This window comes from Centruroides vittatus, unplaced genomic scaffold, assembly GCF_030686945.1.
Source record: "Centruroides vittatus isolate TY-2023 unplaced genomic scaffold, ASM3068694v2 contig_436, whole genome shotgun sequence".
Lineage (NCBI taxonomy): Eukaryota > Metazoa > Arthropoda > Arachnida > Scorpiones > Buthidae > Centruroides > Centruroides vittatus.
The window spans coordinates 2,062,754-2,089,561 of NW_027122237.1; the positions used below are offsets into that span (position 1 = coordinate 2,062,754).

Sequence of the window (26,808 nt, forward strand, 5' to 3'; positions counted from 1 at the left end):
TGCCCCGTTATAGTTATCGTCTTTCGTATCTGAAAATAAATTTATTTATTGCAAGTTATGCGTATGTATAATTTAAATTTTAAGCTTAACATCCTAATGATTAATAAGTAGCTGCGAATAAGAAATAATCTGATAAAGCTGTCACGCAACTTTTTCTATATAAATCTATCCGAACTAGTCCAATCGCGGTTATAATTAAATGCGAAAAAATATTAATCACTTCCGTTTCCTGTACCGATTCATCCCGATCGAGATAATATGGTCACGTAAAGATATTAACGATACGATTGAAATCACTTAACACTTTAAATAGCGATTTTTCTAATGGACACTCACTAAATTGATCGTTAAGTCATTAAAGACGCAACGATTTCCAACAGTTCGTTTTCGTACAAATTGTGAACATCGATATATCTTACGTACTGTACAAATACTTTCATTAGTCACGGAATCGCTTGACATTTGGCCCATAAAATGTGTGGCAACGGCGACAATATCGAGGAAGATTAACGTACCACTTTACAGGTGGAGGGTGCCTTTACACGTGCCTCCAGGGCCGGATTTACATAAGGGCATTTGGGGCCTGTGCCCAGGGCCCCCACAAAATAGGGGCCCCCACAAAACTAAAAAGAAAATTATGTTTAAACAATTTTTTTTCTATTACCGCGACGGCCTAGTGTGGGCAACAGGCAGAGAAAATCAAACCCGGGAAAAAACCTACGAAACATCGGAAAATTTCCGGAAGAAATTTCACGTAGGTATTTTTCAGTTAAATTAAAATAATTAGTTTTACACAATAAAATATATGTATGTTTACAATAGCCTTATTTTTAAATGAAATTTACAACTTCCTAGTTCAAATCTAATTGAAAGTACAGTATTTTGTGTAAATTTTCTAAATCGTCAAATTTGCCTACTCTTAAAGGGGGGACCCCCACCGAATTTGTGCCCAGGGCCCCTGGATTGGCAAATCCTGCCCTGCGTGCCTCTTGTTCTGACGTAAGACTTTTCGGAACACGAGGGGCGTCCGGGAAAAAGAGGACGCGTAATAATTCTAGTTTAAATGTTTTAAAACGTTTGAACACTTGGCTAATTTATATATATATATATATATTTCTCCAATATGTCTGCCACATTGCAAATAACCATATACTAGGCCATATATAAAATTAATTTCGTAACAATCGGTATACAGGTATACCTCGTCTTACGTCGGTAATCGGTTCTAGCAGAGGCGACGTAAGTCGAAAAACGACGTAAATCGAATTTACTTGTGTAGTTACGACGTAAGTCGAACCTACGACTTACGTAGTAACTAAACGCCAATAATGAGCGCTTAAAGACCGCCGAATAAGACGACGACACAGAAACACGGATGTTTTTCGTGTTTCGTTCTCTAGGATTTACGACGATTATATTAACATTTACTGTAAATACGCATATTTTAATACGATTTTATGCGCTTTTAACGCTTTCCTAGTCATATTACGACTTCCATATTTGTGGCGGACGGATGTAAAGTCGAATAAAATGACTTAAACTCGATTTTTATTTTTCCGTATACTTTTTTGCGGGACGACGTAACTCGAGGTATACCTGTATATTTTGAAGTAATACGTAAAGTACGGTACACTCTTTAACGATACACGTAATTGAGGCAACTAACTCACCTACGGTTTATGTTCTTCGTAAATAAAGACATTACAATGATCCTAATCAAACTCCGTCTTACCTCAAGTTATTTTTCGTGCCAATTCGGTAAATTACTATCCTAAATTCTTTGAATAGTCGATGTTATAAAACGCAGAATATCCTCAATGGTTTCGACATTAAACCCTAAACTTGAAAAATTAAACAAAAATTATTAGGAGAACAATTGCAAGTCGGAAGTTATAATTCGAGGTTGAGTTTTAAGACTCGGTATTTCGTCATTCGGTTAGTCCAACTGTAAAAATCCTGCAACCAGTCGCTTAACTTTCCCGGCTACATTTAGTGGCGCCATCTGTTATAATATTTTATTTTAAAAATTCTTATATTTTTAACTATTACAAAATGGCAAAAAGCTTAATTTTAAGGGTAGGGATAGGTTTAATAAAAAACAAAGATTGTAAATGCAAATAACGAGGAAAATCGTCATTAAGTCCAACTCTACTGGAGATACGACGCACCCTTTATCTCCATATCCCGTCGACCTTTAATCACCAAAGCTTAATAGCATTAATCTCCCTAATAAACAAACCTTCCTGCAAAATTTCAGAAATTTTCGACAAAAAGCACGGGAGTTATTAAGCCGCAGAGAGGCGAACAAAATTACGCTTCCCAAACACATACTAACATCCATACATACAGAAATTATCCCCGAATTTTTTTGCATTTCTCTACGTTTCGAGGTCCCCCCGAGTCCGAAAGGTCGGGCATCCGGGAGGGTCATTATCGACCGATGGCCATACTTTCCCTCCGTTATATAGCAGAGCGGGGAAAGTAAAAAGCGTATACACAAAAACACAAATTTTACTCGAAATCCACAAAAGGAAAATTACGAAGAAACAATAGAAAATAAGCGGGAGACCACCGAATGGTTTATCAAATCGGCAAAAGTAGGATGCAAATCCGTCGCAATCATTCGGGTCTACGGCAATAAACCGACTCCGCATTGTTCGGCCGCGCTTACGAAAGACGTAGACGACGAAAACAAAGCAGTTTATTATAAAATGCCCGACTAAAACAGAAGCACGCTTATAAATTATTAAAGATCGTAGCTACGTCTACGACACAATTGTAACGCGACGGTGACACTAAACGACGAACTAACGAAGGTAAACGAGAATTAGAAGAAGTAAAAATAGCCAACGATAATATAGATGATAGCCAACAGTAACGATCATTAACGTACAGAATTTGCATTCGGATTTACGGAGTATCGAATCAAATGCGAGTCCGAGTCTAGGTAACCCGAAAGAACCCGTATATATCGGAAGCCTGTATATACATATACAAGTCATTTCTTATATTCTTCTTACTTTCGACATCCCCTCTAAACTTGTAAATATACAATTCCGGTTTGACGGAGGTCACGCACTTTAGATTTATCGCCATTCGTTTCCAGATATATATTTTTTATTTATTTAGTCGAAGGAAATAGAGATAAACTTTATAATAAATTTATAAATACCGACGACGGTTCCTCTATCGGAAAAAATCGACGAAAAAGTATAGAGAAGGAGCGTGAGAAAAAGCTAAAGGCGCAATTGCTTAGCCTTTACGATAGGGTTATTTGTTTTCTTTTCTGACGAAATCTTGGCTTTGGGCAATCGTTTTTTTCTAAACAAAGCGAATCGTCGCTTTTAAATCGTTTGTCGCGGCCGTCCAATTGTCAAACTACCGCATTGCGTAAATCGCAATTAACCACGAAACCAATCGAGAACGTAAAATTCTTTTTTTTATTATTACGTACGTGTTTATATTACTCTTAATGCGTTTTAAGCATTTAAAACGACTTTTCCGTAAGTTATTTTTGCAAAATTTTTATCCTCCGGCTAATTTATCGTCGGTAATTAATAATTCTTCGTTTTTAAAAAATAGCCGGGTCGAAATTGCGATTAGTTAATGTCACGAAATGTAGACTCTAACCTTTAATTATTTCGATCGCTCGAAGGCGTTATTAGCCCAAGTCATTTTTTAAAAACGATATAGATATACCGTAGAAGTTTCGGTACTTTACGATACGATGTGGAAGACTTTATAATCGAATGCCATCAAATTTACGATACGTTTTGTTAAATTCGCTCGTAAATCGAAATTATTTTGCATACGAGGAATGCGTAGAGTATACTTTTGCATCGAAACCCACCTATTGCCAAGACATTTTGCGTGGAGATATACGATTAGTTATTTGCCGCGATAGTTCCATACATTGCAAAAGCGATGGCTCGTATTTTACCGAGTAACTTTTACATCGCCACCAATTAGTACGACGTAACCGAATTTCTACGGCTAAAGTAATTACGGTTAGTCCGTACACGACCCGCCAAACAAAAGTATCTAAATCTAATCTTAATTTACGCTGGAAAAATATACCGCGACCTTCTTTCGATCGGATCGATTTTATTTATAAAATGTTAAAAAGACGTCGGATTATACACCTACGTGTCCGATTTCGATAGATAAATATAATTGGAACGAGACTCGGACGGCGTAATCGCCTAACTGGACGCTCCTCTTAACATCGAATTTCTAATTATCTCGGAGGCTCGGAGTCGACTCGACTCGGACCGGCAGTAAGACCTTTAATGTTGGACAAATATTTTCCAGGCTCGTGTTAGACGACTCCGCCGACCTCGCCTTTATTAAACGACGTTCACTCGATAATTATTTTATGTCCGGTTTACTTAAAGTCTTAACTGGATCTTTTGTCTTCCTTTTCTTTAATTGGTTATTACACTCGATGTAATTTAATTGTATTTAAATTAATTTTAAACGGAGCGCGTTTTTATCTCGATGAAGTAATTCCTCGTTCCGATTACTTCTTTAACCGAGATAAAAATAAAATAAAATAAAATAAAGTCGATATTCGCCGTTAAAAATTGATTTGTCTTACGCACGCCATTCGATAGTATAGCTATCGAAACGGCGGTAACAAAAATATTATATATGTTATTCGATAACTAGAAGCGACGTATCTTTAAGCTGTAAATTAAAAATAAATTATAAAAAAGCGGCGTGGATTATAACTAAATAAAGAATAGAGAAATCGAGTTCGTATCTCGGAACGATACCGATAATTATTCGTTTCTTATATAAAAATAGCCGAATTATAGATTATAACAATATAACAGATATTTTTGGCGGGCGATTAAAAACAAAAAAATCTATGCTAGGCCTATAGGTGAAGCCCGGTACGCGTCCCGATATACTCGAACGTGTCGGTTTTTCTTCCATCCACGCGTTCGGGTATACCTGCCGGGTATCCCGTATCCTACGCGGGGCTTTAAAAAATTCCGAGTAAACCGATCTAGCCTATATTTCTCCCGTTATTGATTGTACCGAGTTCGAATTTTAATTCGAATTTCGTACGAGGGAATTAGAACATTTTGCTTCGAGTTTCGGAGTATCGATTAGAAATCGAGGACGTGTTTACTGTTTAAATATTTATCTACAAAAAATTATATTTCTCTCGACGAGAATGTCATTTATCGTTCTCGTCGATAGAACGGCGTCGGAGTATACTGCACTCCAAAAACAGCGTACAAAAGTAACTTAATGCCCTATATAAATCCTCGTAACCACCTTCTGTTCTATAAAATCATTTTCTGCGCAAATCTAATTTAATTCTTGCATTAGATGCGCGTAGAAGCGGTCTTTAAGGAGCGGAGCGATCGCTTTTCGTTACTTAAATTTGCTTTATAAACATTTTTACTCCATAACTGGATCACGTATTAATTATTATATTTTAAACTAAAATTTACGTAGCCGTACCTGTTAATTCGGTATAATACCGTCGAGTAATTTGTCAACGTTAATACTGTATAAATACGACCGAGTCTCGATATAACGCCCTCCCGATTGTGCCGCTGGAAATTCGCCATCCAATACTCCCGAACGGGTCTTCTCAGAAATATTAAATGGGAAATTCCTCGGTATCTGCGAATTACTAAATATACGATTTTTGTACCGTAAACCACGTCGCTATCATCGAATCGCGCGATTTTAGTCTGTCAAAACTGTGCGTGGGCCTACGTTAATCTTGTCGTTTGAGCCACGAGGAGGCGAAAAAATGGTGGCACTAAATTGAAGTTTGATTGTATATAACGGACACGGGCAAATGCGGCTCTTGCCGAAAGTGTTAATTTCTGTTTTTTATTACTACTTTTACAATTTTATTTTTATAATTTTATGAAAATATGTTTATTAAAAAAGTTCAATATTTGTTTTATATTATATAATAAAATCGCGCGCCTTACCATACTACCCGCCGCGACAGTGCGGAACTGCGGCTCCCACGCATTTCGCAAAACCTACATTTCGGCTCCCACTGAACTCTCGCTTGCCCATCCCTGGTATATAAAGTTATATATTACATACAGTAATGAAATATATTCTATATAACTATTATATATAATATAATTATATAAAGCATATATATATATATATATATATATATAATATGTACGCATTTAGTGTATTGTATATAAATCAACTCCGACTCAACTCCATTCATTTTCATCAACAATTCTCTTTAGTATAGTCTTTATAATTGTGCCATGTTCGATCGAATATCCAGAGATAATTTCTTAAATAATACAAATACGAATAAATGTACAAAGATTTTGTGTTTATTTTATAGTAGTTTGTACGCTATCGTGTTTAGTAGGCATTTAATGCGTGTAGTATATCGTGTTTCGTGACTGCTCGCTCGATATAAATTTTCTATTATAACTGTACGAGATGCCATATATTTGATTGGACCTCTCTTTAGTATCGTGCGATTAAAAACTACCTTTTCGGGTATATAATCTCGATTTATGATGCTGATTTTATGGGAAAGTTGGACCACAGAGGAGTCTGCTATAAGTTACTTCGATTCGATAGACGTATACAAAAATTAGATTTTCGGTGAAATACGGTAAACGTAACAGTAATTTAATACAGTGGCGCGTTATCCTATGGGCAAAAAGGCCCTACCAACGAGAGGCCCCAAACCAACCTTTTATAAGAAAATACTCCCCCCAAAAATATCTGAAGCCAAACACCGTATACGGGCTCCCCTAATTCAAATTCTTCAGTCTCCTCGAAGTTATAACGTTACGATTTAATACTGTTTTTTACTACGTAAGTAAATATATTTAACAGTATTTTTATACGTTTAAGAAGGATACTACGCGATACTTAACTCGCTCTTACGCTGCACTTAACTTTTTTCTTCTTTTATTCAAATGAACGCAGTAAAATCCAATGAGTATTATAATTTGGACTTAATTTGCGCTTAATTTAATTACATCCGCGATTAAAAATACGATAAACTCGGGTTAAGCTCGTAAAAGAATCAAAGTTTGCTGACCTTTCCGCGCGAGAGAACCGGATTTTAGAGATAAATTCGCTGTCGTCGGTAGAAGACAGAAGTAGTTGCCGTCTTAAGTTTATAACTAGGTGACGAAAGGAAACGAATTCAACGAGAAATATTTAGAAAGTGGCCAAAGTTTCCGGAAAAAATTGCGGGGGAAGAGGAGAATTTCAATTGTAAATGCTTGACAAAATAATGACGAAAGGTAAATATTAAGTTACTATTTTACACTAATTGGAAGATTAGTTCTAAGACAAGACTTAAATAGCTAAATTGTTAAATTATCTGGCTACATTTTTATACGTTAATTCCTCATACAATTGTGGAAAAGTATTCTACTCTTATCTAGAATTTGTGGCAATATACGATGCTTCTTACGTCCCATTTATTTATTTAATTTTTGTTTAAATTAATAAGTAATGCTTATTTTTGTTAACTTAATCGTATTTAGAGTGCAATTCACTAATTTTTGAAATTACGAGTGCCGCGTGGTTCTCGGTATAAGCTTATATCGCGATGGTCATCGTTGACTTAATAGCCATCGACGGTCGAACAACATTACGCTCGAGGGCTATTTTAAAGTCTTTTAAAGAAGCAATTTAAGTACCTAACCTATAATAAAGGATCGTTAATATAAAAAATACATATATATAGGCCCGTATGTGTGTATTTTATTTCAATATTTGAGTATTGTTTACTCTAAGAATTCTTTTTAAATATATCGATATAAGTTTTAACCTTAAAACAAAGTTTTTATTATAAAACTTTAAATGTATCTTTATAGTTTATAATAATTGTAAATACGTTTGAATTGTGTTTAAGTGTTTTATTTTAAGCGAAATCGTGCGACGTATTTAAAAATTCTGTAAGAATATTATAGGATAGAAACTATGTTCGAGTAATAAAAAAGCGTTTAAGTTATTGGTTTTCCTTTGTGTCCGTCCATAAAGGTTCGATAAAAATCTCGAAAACTTAGGAATTTCCTCGATACTGAGGTTTCCTCGACCAAAAATAAGGTATTTTTTAACTTTTTCTTTATTATTTTCTACGACAGCCATTCGTTTATGTATTGTAATAATCTATCCGTCCGTTCTTTTTTGATTTTCTAATCGTCTTCACAAAAGTCGACACTGCAGTTTTCGAGATAGTTTTAAGAAACTAATTTAATAATATTCTCTCGTCAATTTGACGACGATTGGATCGAAAAGTCGCGTCAATTATCATATAAAATTTCGTAAAAATCTAGGAAAATCCTCGTCGAACAGAGACCGGGCCTTTAATTAACTCTTTTGTTACCTTTATTTAGCCATCCATTTCGGATCGAAATGGTTTATATCGCTTTTTATAACTACACCACACGATGTCGTAATAAACTGGTACGGTTACATATAAACTATACGTAAAGTACAGTCATAAACTGTGACCGTATCGTAGTACTTTATAACACGTCGTACGACAATGCCGTACGACGTTTTGTTTTTATACCTCGGTAAAATTGTGCCTTATTTGTGAAAGATGCGTAGGCCTAGACGATTTTTTAATTTGTAGCCCGAGAAGCGATCGATAAGTTTTTATTTTCAGATCGAAGACAAGAAACGGTCTCCGCTCGGTGCCGCTAGTCGAAAAGTGGAGAAAAAGTGGTTATACCAAAGAATCCTTTACATAACATTATACCCGTTTGTATTTAATTTTTTAAGAAAGTATGATCGTGATTTATTTAATTTTATTTCGAGAATTAGCTCGTATCGTATTCTAATTTAACAAATCGTAATGTCGATACTTGATTTTAGAGGGAATTTAAAATAAAACGAGTGATTGTACAGTACGCTTATTAATGCTTACATTGAGATAAAATTCGAGAATTAATTTAACCAATTTAATGTGTATTTAAAAAATACTAATTAACGCAATTTCAGAAAATTTGAAGAATTACAACACATTTAAAAGTAATTAAATTTGTTTTATTTCTTTCGTATTACAGTTTAAAATACGAAATTTGATTAAATGTGTACGGAATTTATGCGTACGTGAAACGAGTGGCGAGCTCGTCGTTACGATTCTTCCTTAAAAATAAGGGTAACGGCGTCGGTGTAGTGTATTATTTACCCTTTCTTCCGATTCGTACACATTTTCCACCGACCAAAATTCGATTAGAAAAGCCGCAAACGACGTTACGACACTTCTTAAAAAATGGATCGTAGTATTCCCCGGTATCGCAATCGCTAGTTTTGATTTCCAGTAGAGAAGCCAAAGAAACCACTCTGCGATAGACAGACGGATCCGATTTCCGAGGGCTACACTTTAACAAATGAGTGCTTACGTAATTGCAAAGGGCACAGTGGACGTTCTTGTATCCGTTTTCACTTCCGGTGCGGAATACCACAGCCGTGTAAGATTGGCATTGGCGTTCGATGGCTTCGATCCTCCAGTTCGGAGCGCAATGCGAAGTAACGTCCGGGAAACAGGTCCTGAAAACGTCTTCTTCGTAATCGCCGGGTGGATAAATGTTCATCTTGCCAATATGGAAAGTACCGTAAAGCCAAACCCCCCATTCTCTACAGTAGGGGTTGTAAGTTAGATGCGTTTTTATGTAATTATTAACTAACGTTTCCTTCTCGTTAGCTTCCAATGTCGAGAAGCGTAAAGACACTAACCAAAAATCTAAATCGTGACTATCGTAATTACAAATGGCGCAGTAGTAATTACGATAAGTTGCGCTGGTCACTCCGCTGGTTACCGGAATTTTCGATAGGGGATCGGTTATATCGGCGCTTTCTTGACATTTTCGTAAAATATAGCCATCTTTCCAGTATCTGTCGCACGACGCAACCACGTAATAACCTTTAGAAATGCCCGTCTTATGGCATTCCATTTTGGGTTGGCTGATGTTGCCGGCGTAGTACTTAAATTTTGCATCTAGACAGCAGTCGCCGTATTGGGAGCAATACGTATCGCATTTGCAATTTCGATTACGACCAGATCGATCGGAGCCGTGGCAAGAATCGAGCGGATAACACGACATTCGATACTTTTCCCTACGGCATGCGATCTCTTCCGTAAACAGCAGTATCGAGAGCGATGCTACGATAAGTTTCATGTCGTTACTACTTATCTGCAAAAAATTCAAAAATTTTTCTATCTGCAATTTATAGAATAACAAATTTTAAGGATAGCCGTTCAATAATCGTATTATTAAAGCAAATTTGGAGTAATTAACGCGAATGCCTTCGACCAGGAAAACCTTAAATATTACGGAATCGAATGTTTACACGCTAATCGGAATTTAAATAACACGAAAGAAAACTTAGTCGTTTAAATTCTATTTTTCAGTTAGTTTTCGGCCAGAAAGAATCCCGTAACGACGGTTGTTCGAGTGGAAACTCTTTCGATACGAGACGAATCATTTTCCTGCAAGACCTACAATTACCGATCACTTAAGATTTTATCCACAAATTTCATAAAGTAGTTCACAATAGGTCTAAAACCACCATCATCGTAAAATTACATATATAAAAATATATAATGATCATTATATATTTTTACATTTTTTTGCAATTTTTAGACTAAAACTTATAAAACAAAGCAAATTCTAGAGAATTAAACGATAAAAATAAGCTTATATTTTAATAATAATAAAGAATTATATTCTTATTAGTGTTTTGCGCGGGTGGGTGGCATTTAAAGATTTGCATTAGGAAATTACGATTTCTCGGATAATCGGAAACGATTCGATTTAGTTTAATTACGAAGATATAAGCCATTAAATTCGGAAACGATAGGCATTCGACCATTTTAAATTACGAAATCCGCGATATCCGAAGAAGAAGAACAAAGGTGACGACGATTCCCAGCTCGTCTACGGTACATCGATTTATCACGAATATCGGAAAGTCGGAAACTTACCTGATGTATAACTCACGAATAACAATGCCGATTCTGTTCTTTGAAAGGATATCCACGGATTTCGAAGAATTTTCTGTTTTTTTAATAACTTTATCTCTATTGGATACTTTTATAAAGGGGAAAAAAACAATGACCAATCTAGCGACCGTTTTCTAATTATACACACCGTCCTTCACGCCCAGAACGGCCGCGATGCACTCGCAGACAATCGCGAAGTTCTCAAGGACGAGTATCTCAATAAATTTTACGAATTGCTACGAGATACGTCGTATAAACTTAGTCTAAATCTCCCTTTCTTCCTCTTATAAAATACGAGTTAAATAACTCCTTCCTTCGTATCGTTATAGCCACGAGACTACGAGAACGACCCGGTGAAAATACGAACGAACGAATGCATTTCTAAACAAACAAAAAAAAAACGGAATAAATTCGATTAATTACCGCTTTAATTAGTTACTTTTCGTGTTAGATAATTCACGTATCGGCTACTTTCCTCGGTGTAAGGAATTTTGTAGAAACGGAAGGTAGATTTCGAGCCTTTATATACTGGAGATTATGCAAATTAAGTAAATACACGATCCTACTTCGTTCTCGTAAAGAAAAATATAGTAAATATACCGCGTAAAAAGCTACTCGGATGTTTTAATTTATCGATATAATTAGGCAAATCCTTAATAGATGCCGACGTGGCCAAGTGGAATAATGAAACGCGTCGAATAAAGGCAAAGTTATAAACAGGAAAGAAGGATTTTTAGAATTTTCCTCCTTTTGTGTTTCGCCACCTATCTTAATATCGCTCGATGATTTAGCTTTTAAATAATACAGTACTATACGTTAATTAATATTAAAGACGATAGCAAATATTAACAGAATCGAAGTAAGAAGCCGAGTTAAACAATAATTAATTAATTAAACTGAAATTGGATCGAGAATTTAGTCCGCATTCGAGCAACTAATCGCCGGATATTGCAAAAACGAATCATTTCGCGTAAATTGTACCGAGTAAATTAGGGTTAGGCGTAAACCGAAAGTTAGCACCGGGCGTTAGTCGTGTTCCGCTTACGCGCGATGGCCGTAAAAATAAACGAATAAAACGAACGTTTCTGTTTATTTTAGCCCCGAAAATCTTAAGATCGGCCGAAGACCCGGTCGACCCTGCACCGAGAATACGCGTAAAAGTAGAAATAGATCGGAACTAAATTATTATTAGTCGTTTATTTTTGAAAATTTTTGTTAATAAAATCATTAAATACGATGAAATTTTACGTTTATCGTACCGTACGTTTACGAGTTCGCATTGGCAAAAACGAATGTATATAGAATAAATAGGATAATTGTGGAATAAACTAATTTTTAATTACTTTTTTGCGATTAAGGGGTATCACTTACCTTTCAAATTATTTTTTTAAATTTTATTTTATCTTTCTTTCGACACTCGGTCCATTTTTATTTTCCCGGCTCCGTTATACGTAATAGAGGAAAAGTAATGACCCACCTCTAAGATTTTTATATTTTTGGACTCGGGGAACTCGAAAAACGTTCGGGGATAATTTCTGTACGTACGGATGTCGGTATGTGTTTGGGGAGCGTAATTTCGTTCACCCTCTTCGAAGCTTAACTCCGCGCTTTTTGTCGAAAATTTCTGAAATTTTGTAGGGAACTTTGTGTATTAGGGGGATCGATACTACGAAATTTCGGTAGTTAAAGGTCGAAGGGGTGGGGAAGTAAGAGGGTCGCGTCTCGTATTTCGCGTAGGTTCGGACTTAATGACGATTTTACTCGTTATTAGCATTTACGTTTAAAAAAATATAACTCGTCCCTACTCTCAAAATGAAGCTTTTTCCTTTTTATAGTAATTAAAAATAATATTAAAAGTTAATTAATTAACAAAAACAGAAAAAATTACTACTACGGGTGAATTTTAACGAAAGTTTTGTTTTTCCGATTTAACTGTCAGTTTTGAATCAAATATTAAACACCGACGAACGACCGAGTAAAATATCGAAAGTTTCTTAAAATAAAGTATCGTGACGGATGGCCCCGTACGCGGTTTTAAATGTTGCCGGGAAAGTTAAGCGACTGGTTACTAGATTTTTGAAATTATATCGTACCGAAAATATACCTCGAGTTCTTTTTCTACATAAAAATGGATTATAAATTCTTTCTTTTTATCACTTCCAACGGCATCCTGTTCGTCTTCCTCTTCTCCGGATTTCCTCCACTCTCAAATCGTATACTGCGATAAGCTTTTCAAATTTTATTCGCCACCGTAGAAAAATTCATAAAAATAAGTAAATTACGAATATTTCTTATTATATTTTATAAATTCGTCTATTTTTATTCGTTATTGCAACATTTAGTTGCAACGAGGAATGAAATTTCTGATGTAAGTTATTGACCCACGCCAGCGGGCAAATTCGGCCGGCAAATTTGGTTATTGCGACATTCGGTTGCAATAAAGAAATTTGCCCGGCTTCTCGCATCGTTGATTTGTCCCAAAATATTTAAATACAATTGCCGAATTTTAAGATCTTTTATTAAAAATTTTTTACTTAATTTTTAGTTATAAGTTATAGTTATTTTCTCATTAAAGTGATTCGATTCGATGGAAGGTGACGAGGCAACGCGTGGGACATCTGCCGAGAGGGAAGAAATTGACCTCCGTTTAGGTTTTACGCGAAAAACGCGTGGCGGGACCTTCCTCGAAATACTCGGTCGGGTGTGAACCCGCGTTCGGTGTTTATCCAATCCACTACGGTGGATAATTTAAAATGGAATAAACTGTCGATAGGTTTACGGTGTCAAAATACGTTTTCTAAAATAAATCTTTTTCGGGATTAATATTCGATTTAAAAATAATTTACAAGAGTTTTTCTAAGTTTTATTACAATCTAAAACTCCTCTTTCCGTCCTCGTCCAAAATAATTTCTTTAAAATGGCTTTAAAATATATAATTTTAATAAATATAAAGTTACGTTAATTAAGTTTATCGTGTTTTCTATAATTTGTCTTCTACAAACTACCTCGCGTTCCTCGAGTTAAGAATCGCTACTTTAACTGCGATATATTTTTAGAATTTACTGTATTTAATAATTTAATAAAAGATACGAGAATTACGAGTAATTCGCCGACGTAAACCCCGATTTAAAACGGGAAATTATGCGATTAAAACGCGATATTCGACATAAAATTGCTAAGAAAATGTTTTATATAATATCAAAATGGCCGTTCGAGGATACGTTGTAACGTAGACCGTAAAAATATTTGCCTAGGGCCCCCAATTCTGCCAGACCAAACCAGTTTTTTTTTTTATTATTTTTTATTCTATTGTTGTTATAATAGAGAAAAAATGAAGGTTAATACTAAATGTGACTATTTATCCAAATATTATCCGTTTAAAAATACATTTATCTTACGCGGTACGCTTAAGGGGTGGGAGCTCTAAAACGTGTTTTGTATTGGCACCCCGAAATCGTAACGCGCCATTATGATAATTATATCGCGTCTACGTATATAATATTCTGTCCGTCGCAATAAATTTTCACGAAGAAAATTAGAGAATAAAAATTGAATCGAATGCATGTACGTATGTAGAGGCTAAGCGCCAAACCGAACCCCCGCTTCTAAGTAGGATCGCGGCTTATTTCGCGAAAGAAATGTTGCAAACTAGAGTTAAGTGGAGTACGGTATATACTTCGGTTCCGGTTTCTCCTCTGTCCAAACTGTATGGATTTTCGTTCTTTCTATCCACGAAATTGTCGAAACGTGACGTCGTGGCGTCGTCACTTTACTCGTAAACGGGTAAGAGTTCGTTCCTCGTTACTTATATATAGTTGTAGAATAAAATTAAAATATTACGCGCTTTGTTAACCGTTTCCGACATACAATAATTAACGACGCTACGTTGTTCCGAAGCCCGAGTGCCGTACGAGTTACGAGAGATAAGATAGAATGGTAGAATCGGTAAAAATATTTCGGGTTGCAAAAACTACTTTAATATGGTTTTCGTGCCGAAAATGCTGCGTGCAGTTTTACGGCGGCCGTCGGATCGCCGCGGTTAAGTGTGGACGGGATGTGTACGGTACATCGCATCGCTCGGGTCCGCGTAAAATGTTCGGGGGCAGAGGGATTTGTTGCGAATAAACGTTTTTCACACCTCGACGCGCAAAAACGCTTCGATAAATCATTTTTTTGCCATAATTTGTTCTGTTTTTTATTTTTATTTTCTCGTAAAATTCCATTTATATTCGAGGATCCGAATTTGGAGGACTTTTTCCAGACAGTCGTCTTTGGCGCCGTTTGCTACTTTCAAAAATGCTCTTTACAAAAACTTTATAATCGCTTCTACGGAAGCGAGTTATTGAACAAATCATCGAGCAATTTTTTCGTATTAAAAAAACAATTTTAGTTATAGATATTATTACGATTTTTTCGACGAAGTATACGTGAACTAATAGTGTTGTTAATTTGTCAAGTAATTTGTGCTTTGGAAATGCACCTATACGTTTGTTGGTCGGCTTATTTAATTATTAGATGTTTTAGAGTGCGGTGAAAACAATTTTAATCCGATACCAGTCGATGCGAGGAAGGTTTGCCCTCCCTCCTATATAAATATTGTCGTAACTTTCACCGACGTATATTCGCCGAAGAGGGGTTGGAATACATTAGACCGACTCGAAACGCGTACGATGTAATTCTAAATAAAATCAATTTGCCAACGATATCGCTGCGAGATTGGTCTACCGATAATTTTTGGATTACAGAGATATTTAAAGTTATTACGGTGAAAGAATCGGGAGTCCGACTTTGGTGACCTTCCCTATACGTACGTATACGGGACGGATGGCCCAAAAGTAAATCGCGATTTAATTAATGTATGCGCTTTACGTTAAACAAGTTTAAATTAAAGTTATATTTTCTAAATAATAATTTTAATAATGCTAGAAATTACAACGAGAGACAGAAAAAGAAACGAATGGATAGAAATATCGTGGAGAAAATAAAAGAGAACGGATGGAGTCGAGCAGAATGTGCCGAAAGAATAAGAAGGTTGAGATAAGAAAAGAAGATAATTTGGAAAGAAAACGGTTAAGACGACAGAGGCAAAGCGCTGGACAATCGTTTTTCCCTTTTTCTGTCGTCTTATACATCTTGCGCAATGCCAACCCCCTTTTACTGGATATTGGTTATATATACGAGTATACGCGCCGATAAATAAATAAATATATATTTGTTTCAAAACCTCTCGAGTCTCCTACCTCCCCCGAGAAGGCGGTAGCGGTAGCGCCCACGCCCACTTTGACCATCACCGCCGTAGTGGCTAATTACAGCCGACGACCAACTCGTAATTTAAGAATCTCGCGTGGAAATTTTTTAAAAATGTCAGCGTAATTTGTTAATATTGGAAAAGTCTGCTGTAGATTTATACGCATTTATTTCGTTTAATAATTAATACGAAATTATCATTGCCGGTTTAAAAATATTTACTTTCGAAAATTCCATTATAAAGAATACATAAAAACCATAACATAAAACGTTACAGTTCGATAGGACAGATTTAAAGTGACGTACGTACATAATATGTATATATTTAGAAGCATTTTAAAGCCATGCGTAAGCTCACTCGTTTCGACCGGTGAGAAACTCGGGTCCAAGTTTTAATTCGTTGTTAAAACCGAGATACGACGATTTAAAATTGCGCTTCTTACGATTTTCGAACGCATTTACCGTCTCTAAGCTCGAGAAAAGGCAAACCGCAAGTGAGCTCGCGACATTTCCCGAAAGCTTTATCGTGAACTTTGTTTTCGCAGGTGCAATTGCCGACACTAAAGAGGCAAACGATGTTCGGTGTGCCGCCGATTTGAGCTCTGCTAAAAAGATGCAAGCAATCCAAATCCATCACACCGACTCCGTTGCAAATGGCGCAATGGACGTTTCTGTACTTTTTAGTTTTGTGATCGGCCAAAATGACAGCCGTATAAGATTCGCATTTTTCTCTAATAAAACCGTCCTTCCAGTTAGGAGGACAAGTGGATATCGTGTCCGAATAACAAGACCTCAAGTGCTGCGTATTTTCGGGCGGAACGGGGTTCAAGTTACACCTTACAAACGTTTGCTCCGGTGTTCTCAAACCCCACGTTCTCAAGCGAGAATCGTATACGAGATCGTTCTGAAAATCGTAACTCGAATTTGTGTCCGATTGCGAGCAGGTTACGCCGATTTTCCAAAATTCTAAATCTCGGTTATCGTCGTTGCAGCTGGCGCAGTAACGGTTTCTGTAGGTGATTTTACTTCTCCGACTCATAACCGGTATCAACGTGTACGGATCTTCGGCATTCGGAATTTCGCATTTTCTTCTCGTTTCTAAGTCTCTCCAATTTCTTTTGCAGTTCGATACTGCGAAATAACCCTGAAAGTTGTTTTTCTTTAAGCAAGTGTTACGAGTCTTGGTCATTTCCATAGCTCGACGATTCGGAGCGTCTAGGCAACAATCTCCGTAGAAGGCGCACGAATCGTCGCATCGACAACTTCTCGACGGCACTTGCAGGTTTTCTTTAGTGGTGTTGCATTTATCGATCGGATCGCAATCGGCTCTCAAGGAAACCAATTCTTCGTAAGAAACCGTTCTTCCCCGAGAAATTCCTGTTAGAACCGAAGCCAAGACGATCGACTTCCACAATTCCATCTCTAATTTATGGTATCTGTTAAAAGAAATAGAACGAAATTATAATTATATTTTAAAAAAATTAGAAAATTATAAACAGTTTCGATTTTTACCGAGAAATATCCATTATTACCATTCTTTATCGTAAAAGTATAAAGTTAATATAAGAGCGTTTTAATTTACTCTTACTCTTATACTATTATCGAGTTATAATCTCGTTCTCTAGAGCAGGGGTGGCCAACTTTTGTGCACGTAAGATCTACTTTTTATCGTAAAAATGTGTCGCGATCGACTCGTCGTCGTAGGCATAGTCCAAGTGGGGAGGGAAAAGTGTGAAATACTATACACTGTTTCAGTACGAAGTGCACTCACTGCTTACGAGTCGAGTCATAACTGCATGCATATAGTTGCGTTCGGTTACAAATATAATACATTAAGTCGAGACATCGCTAGCGATCGACCAAAATTGGTTTGACGATCGACTCGTTGGCCACCCCTGCTCTAGAGAGTTTACGATGATAAATTGTTATTACGCGAGAAAAAACCGAATTTCTTATACAATATTCTTTACAGAAACACGCCAATACTTTAATTAGAAGTTTACCGATCGAATAAATTAAGCTTAAAATGTATTTGCAGATATAACGATAATTCTTTATAAAGATACGTCGTATTTTATTTTAGTTAAATAAGGGTGTGGCCGCATTGTACCAGTCGGATATCGAATATTTACCGATCTTATCGATATTCGTCGGAACGTACGATAGATACATTACACGAATATTTAATTAAAGAAGTGATTGCAAAATTAAAAAAATCCCCGAAATATCTACAGATAAATAAATCATTTATAAACTTATTGATTTAAGATTTCGGATGTTTTCGTTTCCCCGAGAAAATTTTCTTTGAAAAAAAAAATACTTGGAAGGATCGATAATTAGGAATATTTAGCAGCAACGAGTACGGATGGTTTTTTATTATTTCTTTTACGAGTTGTATCACTTTGAAAATATCTGTAATTGGTAGCTATAAAATAAAATAACGATCGAGAAATAAAAATGCACGGGTGCAACGAACCAAATTGTTACACCTTACAACAAAGGAATGACCTAATTCGATGTTTTAGACTCTCTAAACGAAGAATAATTATTAGTTAACTCGCCGGTAACACGAGTTAAATAATACTTGTATTTTCTTAAAATTATTCGAATTAAATAATAAATTATAAATTATTTTGTCTAATAAATCAAATACTTGAAATTTCAAAAAAATTGAATATTTAACTTAATGTTTTAAATATACTTTTATCGTTAGTAATTGCTAATTTATTGGCGTAAATTGTTTTTATTAAACTTCGAATCGGATCGACAATGCCGCGCGATAATATCGGTTCTATTCGAATGCCGGAAAGTTCGTAAACATCTATTATTATTATTATTATTATTATGGCGCCATAATCGGACGATCGTCGCCCGAGTCAATGTAGGCCTATCTTTGCAAATCCCAGTACTTAGTTTCTATAAAATTTTCCAGAAATTATTTCCTAACACGGAAGTAATAATTTCCAGAGGATGGCGTAAATATATAGCTTTAAGAAGGAAAATCTAAGAAAATATATACGGATAACATCGAGTTTGGTTGCGAAAGAAAGTAAAATATTAATATATTCGTAGAAAATATAATAATAAATATTTTAGATAAGAGAAACCACTATCGACTATCGACAGCGACACGATCGAAGAATAATTCGACTCGGCCATGTTAAATTTGACGCGAAATTATTTTTAATACCTAGGGATAACTTAAAAATATCCATTGCTAATTCATTTTACTGTTAGAAATTAGTTTATGTTATCGTTAAACGCTTAAATATCCAGAAATTCGGGGTTTGATGCGCAATCTCGCCTTCCGTTCCAGACGATTCTCGAACAAAACGCCGAAAATATTAAGAGAATAATGTAACGCTATAATATTGAATAAGTTCGCCAGTAGGCCTATATTTCTCTTTAAGCCGATTTTCTTGTTAAATTATCTAATATTGGAATCGCCTTCGAATAACTCGACCACCTTCCGTTTTATTGTACTAGAAGAGCGACAGCGCGTCGGCTATAAATTGGACGCCGATCTAACCGCCTGCCTAAGTCCGTAGGAGTTTTCTTGGCTCGAATTTTATATAAATCTAAGAGGCATGCGGTACCTACGCCAACGATTATCGTCGTATTGGAATTGAAATATCGATCGTCGAGTTGGAACCTCGATCCATTAATCGATGATAAATTGGTGAATGAAATATATCGATACGTAAGTAATTTTAAGGCTAATTAAATACAGATTATTATTTTATTATATTTGTTTTATCGCGGGACAATTTATTAACCGGCGGTTCGTAATCTCCGAGCGGTTGCGAGTAATATTTAAGGCTTTTCGATACGAGTAAACGGGTTTCGATCGAAACTCGATTACAAACATTGTAAAAAATGAATTTATTGAATATGTAAAGAAGGCGCGAGACTCCGGGAAAAAATAAGTGGAAGAGTAGTTATACTCGGTTATTAACGTAGAAAATAAATGATTATCTACCGGGCGGAGTGACCGACGTACGCCAGAAATTCGGCAGACGCGCAATTATTGTACACGCCTATCGAAAGACGTATCGGAGCAAAATAATAAAGCCATCCGAATACGAGTTGGAGAAAATACCAGGCATTTGTTCGGATAAACGCGGATAAGAAGTCTAAACGAGGAGAGAACTTGTCACCGGTGTAAGTGGAACCGACAACCGGTGTTTAGATACGGGCAAAAAATACGAAGAAATTCCGACGGATCCGAGTACGTTCATTTTCGTATCAAATGCGCGTCGCGAGATGACGATCGTGCGATTTTAATTGCGACAATTCGTTTTCTAACGATCGGGGGGCAAATCGTCTCGACGTTTCTAAGGAATTTAATGAGACAAATTATCTGAAATTGTTTGTTGTAGAACTTCCCGTGTTTCGGACAATAAAATTTATATTTAATTGAAATTTTAAATTGTGTAAGTCCTTAAAAAATTACAGAAAATTTTCTTAGGTAACGAAAATCCAAACAATCGAGAATGTCGTTAGAATCCGAGTGACAGTACTTTCCCGTTAGCCTACTCCTCCGACCTTTTTGAATGTTTAAATAACGCCCGGGGTTATATAGAAAATTTTCTATTTAATTTTCGAAGGATAACGAAGGAAATGAATAAAACGTGAGATATAAAAGCGATAACAATTTAGTTTTTATTATTTCAAATAACCTTCGTACGAAGTCTTGGCGGGGAGTCTTTCTAAATATAAGTATGTACCATTTATCGATTCTACTTCTTTAAATCGCGAATGCGTAAATGAGACAACTCGCTGGAATAAAATAATAATAATAAGTATTATGACTCTTCTAGTTCCTCTTAGTTATTAATAATCGAAATTCGTTTTCGAATAGTCACTAAACCTATCAAAAATAAAAACTTTTTCTCGCTAATTCACCAAATAGATTACCTCTAAAGCGTTATCGTCGACGTTTTAATTAGATAAGAAAATTATTCTTAAGTATTTGAAATAAAAATGGAAGATAACGAGAGAATAAATCGAGAAAAATAGTCAAAGAAAATTGTTTTATTAAATGAATTTTGTTTGTTTAGTGATGTTAGGCTGCGCGAAGCCTTAGGCAAGAGTGGACTGCCCGGCCTTCTATATAATTGTACATAATGTAAAGTCCTATCACGCAACACTTACCACCGTTCGAGGTGTAACATTTTTAGCTTGTACTAGATCGAGAGTCGGCACTTAATTATTCGTGATCGAAGCCTGTAACGCGAGAGGTCGTAGGAAAAAGTTTACGTTACCCACGCTTAAAATCGCTACTGTTAATATAAAAACTAGCGAGACACTTTAAATACATTCGATATACTTAATTGGTTTCGTATTAAAGCTTAATTTAAAATCGGCGATACGATAATCCCATTATTAAGCTGCCGATTACATTATTTAATAGAGAGTGCGCTGTACATTGAAATCTTGACATCTAAAAGCCTCGGGAGCCGATTATATTATTGATTTATTATTTAGAGGACACGAACCGTAAAAAGTGTTCCCCGAATTAGCAGAAGTATTATTATTTATTTTTAAATTTAAAATGCTGGAGCGATAAAACACTAAAATTCATAAATGGAAGAAGCATTACGAATACCAGGAAATCCGTAATTTGCTATACATATAACATTGTAAAAACTAATCCCGAATGAAAATGATACAAACGTAGAAAATAAACGAACAACTTACCGGCAATTAAATTATTCTTAAATGGTTATCGATAAACGAAGCGGATTTATTTTATTTGACACATCCATTTGTAAACAAATAAGAATGATTCGCTGCTAGCGATTTCTTCGAAAGAACTGAGTCACTGTAGCGACTCATCGTCTTACTAGAGAAACTTGTTTTTCTACTAAGAACCCTTCGAGTGATAGGTGGGTTTATGTTAATTAGCTTAGGTTCCTTCTTGTTTATTCATTAAAATTATTCGAAGACGCTTGCAAAGCCATGGTAAAACCCATTACGATAACCAGTGACTCGAGTCGTCCTACACGACTTTAGTAATTGTTATTATTTTGTTTGCGATAAGCTAGAATAGCATTACGGTACTTTTAAAAAGTTGGTGAGTAATGCTTAAGAAGAGGGAATATAAAAACTATTTTAAATTTGACTGCCGAATATCGGGCTTCCGGAAATCCTTCTATTTTTGAATTTGGCGGGCTCTAGTACTGTAGTCGGTGGCGCGTTATCCTACGAACACAAAAGGCAATTTCCCGGGACTCCCACCAACAAGGGACCCCAATCTTTTATAAGAAAATCTTTCCCTTCAAAAATGTCGAATACCGTATATGGGGCTCCCTAATTTACCTGGGTCCCGTGAAGATATATAACGCGCCCCTGGCTGTGGTGATGTTCTGTATTTTAAGATCTTTACATTTCTTCGTTTAATTTTCATTCAAAATATTACACTGTACACGGTATTCTACATTTTAAGAGAATTAATAATAATCAAACGAATTCCGCTTTAGAAGTGTAGTAATTCGTAAACTGTTAAATATTAATTCGTTCTTTACTTTCTACCGTTTATTTTATATGTTAAATACGTATTTAGCCCGTGTCCAGAAAACCGGAAAATCCAGAAGTCCGAATTACTTTCGGTCCTAAGCCTGCCGGATATCCACTTAGAACAAATTTTCGGGGCCATATTAAACCCTGCCGTGTTCGGGGGGCCTCGCTTCCTTACAGATCTCATCAATTGCTCGTTACTAGTGCTTTATTTTATGTATGTATAATGCCTTTAAAGAAATTGAACCAGCAGTCTCGAAAGTGCTTAACACGGCTCGTGGCATTAACGGGGATACAGTAAAACCTGTGTAAACCGGAACCGTCCGATACCGAAAATTTTTCCAGTTTGCGGGTTACAGATGTTTCTTAACATTAAAAATCGCTCTGTTCCGAAAAATTGTTTCTATTTAAACAGGCTTTCCTTTTATTCGGGTTCTGTTTTGGACAGGTTTTACAGTATATATACGTTTCTTTTCCATTAAACATTAATTAAACAAAATTACAAATACAGAGTTTTATTTCATTAACATTTAAATGTAATAAAAGTAAACTTGTCCGCCGACAGCCAAGCTGCGTAATTAATTTAGCTTATATTTATAAATAATTTTTAGAAATTAATTTCCTTGTTTTCGGTAACAACTTCGTCTTTACATAAATAATATAAAACAAATTGATTAAGATTTACACTAAATTATTACAATTTTATTTCAATTACGTATCAATTTTTATAATTAAAAAGTTAAAATTAATTATATAAGATATGGACACGTAATCGGATGAAACTATAGTAATTTCCCTAATAACTAGTCACGATTTTGTAATAAATTAAAAACTCAAACCGCATCAAATAACATTTTCTTACGTAAATCTAGTCGTATACGAGTGGCCGGATGGCCGAGCGGTCGAGGTGCAGCCTACCGCTCTGGGGGACCCGGGATCGAATCCGAACGGGTCGAATAATCCCCAGAAATTTTTCGGGGGTGGTCCGTTCGAATGTGTCGGGCCCCGTCCATCACCACTCGGTCGCCCCATTGTGGGCCTGGCCGAACCCACGATGGGCCTTCTATAAGAGGCCCTCTTAGTGACCACAGGACGGAAAGAGTTAAAAAAAAATACTCGTACACGAGTCTACAACAATGACAAATATTATCGTACACGAGTCTACAACAATGACAAATATTATGAACGTTTATGGCAGGTTATCAAATTACGAAATATCTCCAAGTTTATAATTAGAGCTTACGTCGTAACTACGTACAAAATAATACACTGTACTTTAACAGGAAAATATATTTAATTGGCTCATCGCATCTTCGTACGAAGGATAAGTATAGCGACGGCTTTTATAAATTTCTTTAAATAATAAAATGGTTATATACATTAAAATATTTTTTGAGTTGCTGGAATTCATGATAATTTTTAAAAAACACCAAAAATTCGAAACGATAATTAATAATGAAGATGCACGAATTCTAAAAATATATCAGTTATCAATTGATGTATCTTATTGGATTCTTGGAAATATTCGTCAGTGGCCGGGATACGTACGTCTTCCTTATTAGTGGGCCCGGCCGAACCCACGATGCGCAGGAAATCTGCTTTGTTAATTCGAATACCACACAGTCGAGAAAAGCTGTGGCCCTACGAGTCACCGGGAAATCTCTACGGGGAAAGTGACCTCTGTTTAGCCGTTTCAAACGCGAAGGAAAACTCCACTCGGCCATCTCGTCGGCCGGGCGCAAACCCGCGACCACTACCATTGTTCGTTAAACCACCGGGCCACCGGCGAAGCCACCACTCGGCCGCTTCAATTATGGATCGGGCCGAATTCGTAACGGGTATGACAAAAAAGCTCTTATTGCCCCTGGCGTAAGAAGAATTTTTAAAAATATTTTTTAATTATTACAGAAATCTTTATTTCTATCGCACCTCATTACTTTAAGTCAATACGAAAAATGAAGTTGTAGCATTTGTTTTAAAAGTCCGGGTCATTTTACAACGGCAATAAATTCAAAATATATAATGTACTCAAAATGATATCTCGTATTAACTATAAGAAAATCTGGAAGTAATCCGGAGTAACTTTTTGAATTGAAAAAATTATCCCCAGATTATTCCTGTTTCTCGTTCAAAAAATGTCAGTAATTAATTGACGAAGATGTACGAATTCGTAATAATTAATAACATTAGCGAGTGAGAATTAATTTTTAAAATGTAAAAGAACTACGATTATTAATTAATAATGAGTAAAGAGTCGGTTATGGATTGACGAATCGCTGTAACGATGGAGTAACGATAAATCGCTAGCTTTTTATTAGTAGACTATTATTATAACTATAAACTTTAAGAAAACGTCGGCAATGAGCCCAGGGGCATTCCTTTTATGAATTGATCTAAAAAATTAACAAGTAATCAGTTCGAAAAATACGTTATACATCGGACGAATTTATTATTATTTTATATCCTCGCAACTTATCGTTTTTTAAATCTAAAAGCGAGAAAAGGTAAACTTACTTTTAGTTAATCTGACCTTCGACGATATTTTTGTGAGAAATCTCTTCTAGTTTACGTTTCAGTTCAGACCAGTGAGTCCGGTTATTCTCAAGGACATTTTTATTCCCGTCCAAGTTCTGAATTTATTCTAAACAAACAAGTTATTTTGTAAATAAATATACATTTTCACCAATAAAATAATGCATAAATTTTATTCTAACCAATAACTTAAGTGTATATACTTCGGTGCTTCGGCTATCCGACTGTTACGATGTATAAATGAATATTTCCAGGAAAATTCGCGGATGCGAAATAATCTATGGATTCGAATGACTAGAATAAACTGCCATCTGTCGCTAAATAAACACAACATATAACAATGTGTATTATATACTTGACTCGCATTCGTCGTTAAGCAATTTTTAAATAGTTGTAAAAATTTTTGTACACTGTTTCGGGTTTTTCCTTTTATAAAAAACGCTTTCTGCCCTACGGGCACTAAGGCCTTTTAGTAAAATGTACTGCGGATTCGACTAGGCCCACAACGAGGGCCCGAATGGCGAAGGACGGGGCCCGACATATTCGGAAGATTCACCCTGGAAAAATCTCCGATACCGAATTACCGTTAAAATTGTCTTAAATTAGGCCTAACACCTAATTAGGGGCCACTTTCTCGTAGAAAGTCTCGGAAGATTGCCCACGCGTGGCTTTGCCAAAACGCAACGCACGGGCAAACTGCCAAACCAAACAAAACCAGATGCGTGAAAGTGTTAACGTATGAAATTTGAGATAACGACGATGCCATTTATCGGCGGTTCGACACGATTAGAGCCCTAACTTACGAAAAGAGCACCTTCCTCCGCCGTCAAATAAATTTAAAAACGTCAAGTTTTAGCTATAGACTGGTATGGCCAGATCGCTGCTGTGAGTTTCTCGATTTACTTAAATTATAAAACTTTCATTCGTACCGAATGAAAGTTTGGTAATCGCTTCCAGTATGGTTATCGCAAACGCGACTTTGCCAGCAGTTAATATTTTTATGTATTAAACCTAATATATGATTCTAAATTGATATTGTTTTATAATTAGCTGTATGTTAATTAAAAGAAGATTTCAGTTTGTCCGACTAAGTTTGAGTAAACGGCTGGGGCTAAAAATACACTTCGGGTATCGAACGAAAGCTCTTATCCTGTAGACGAAGAGAGATTTTAGAAAGGTGCAATGATTAAGGCGTGCGCAGAAAATAAAACCTTATTTTTCGACCTATAGATGATTTTCCTCTCACATTCTGTAAAACCTTATGCGGGAGGAAGTCGTCTGTAGACCGAATTACTATTTTACTTAGTACCAAATCTTGTGGGAGCGATACAGAAAAATCGTTAGTAATCGGTGAATCGGCAAACGGAAAAATTTTCAACAATCGACGACTGCTCACAAATCCGACCGAATTCGGAAGATTTTCCATGGCAAATTGAAGAACGGGAGAAAAAGCTGAAATTGTGTAGCGTGTTGTAATTTGTTTAGAAAATAATAAACGTTTAGAAATCGCATGTACTCGGTAAAACCGG

The 26,808-nt window shown here is 35.9% G+C and overlaps 3 protein-coding genes across 4 annotated transcripts in view; all 3 read right to left on the minus strand.

The window, feature by feature from the left end:
- Positions 1 to 26,808, minus strand: part of mah (mahogany) — a 353,681-nt gene that overhangs the window by 225,122 nt on the left and 101,751 nt on the right. The gene's annotated exons all lie outside the window — the stretch shown is intronic.
- On the minus strand, positions 9,000 to 11,313 carry LOC136976984 (uncharacterized). Its single transcript, XM_067272383.1, has 2 exons — positions 10,952 to 11,313; positions 9,000 to 10,150 (listed from the first exon to the last, which is right to left on the minus strand). Exon 2 carries the CDS (start codon positions 10,080 to 10,082, stop codon positions 9,159 to 9,161), a length of 924 nt encoding a protein of 307 aa, XP_067128484.1. The 5' UTR covers positions 10,083 to 10,150; positions 10,952 to 11,313; the 3' UTR covers positions 9,000 to 9,158.
- On the minus strand, positions 16,429 to 25,547 carry LOC136976958 (uncharacterized). 2 transcript variants are annotated; one of them, XM_067272360.1, is made up of 3 exons: positions 25,483 to 25,547; positions 25,262 to 25,388; positions 16,429 to 17,664 (listed from the first exon to the last, which is right to left on the minus strand). In XM_067272360.1, exon 3 carries the CDS (start codon positions 17,646 to 17,648, stop codon positions 16,668 to 16,670), a length of 981 nt encoding a protein of 326 aa, XP_067128461.1. In that variant the 5' UTR covers positions 17,649 to 17,664; positions 25,262 to 25,388; positions 25,483 to 25,547; the 3' UTR covers positions 16,429 to 16,667. The 2 variants fall into 2 exon arrangements, with proteins under 2 accessions (XP_067128461.1, XP_067128462.1); XM_067272361.1 differs by lacking the exons at positions 25,262 to 25,388; positions 25,483 to 25,547 and adding an exon at positions 21,929 to 22,035.

Coding starts and splice junctions, on each gene's coding strand:
- LOC136976984 (XM_067272383.1), bottom strand. CDS start 10,082: ATGTCGTGTTATCCGCTCGATTCTTGCCACGGCTCCGATCGATCTGGT.
- LOC136976958 (XM_067272360.1), bottom strand. CDS start 17,648: ATGGAATTGTGGAAGTCGATCGTCTTGGCTTCGGTTCTAACAGGAATT.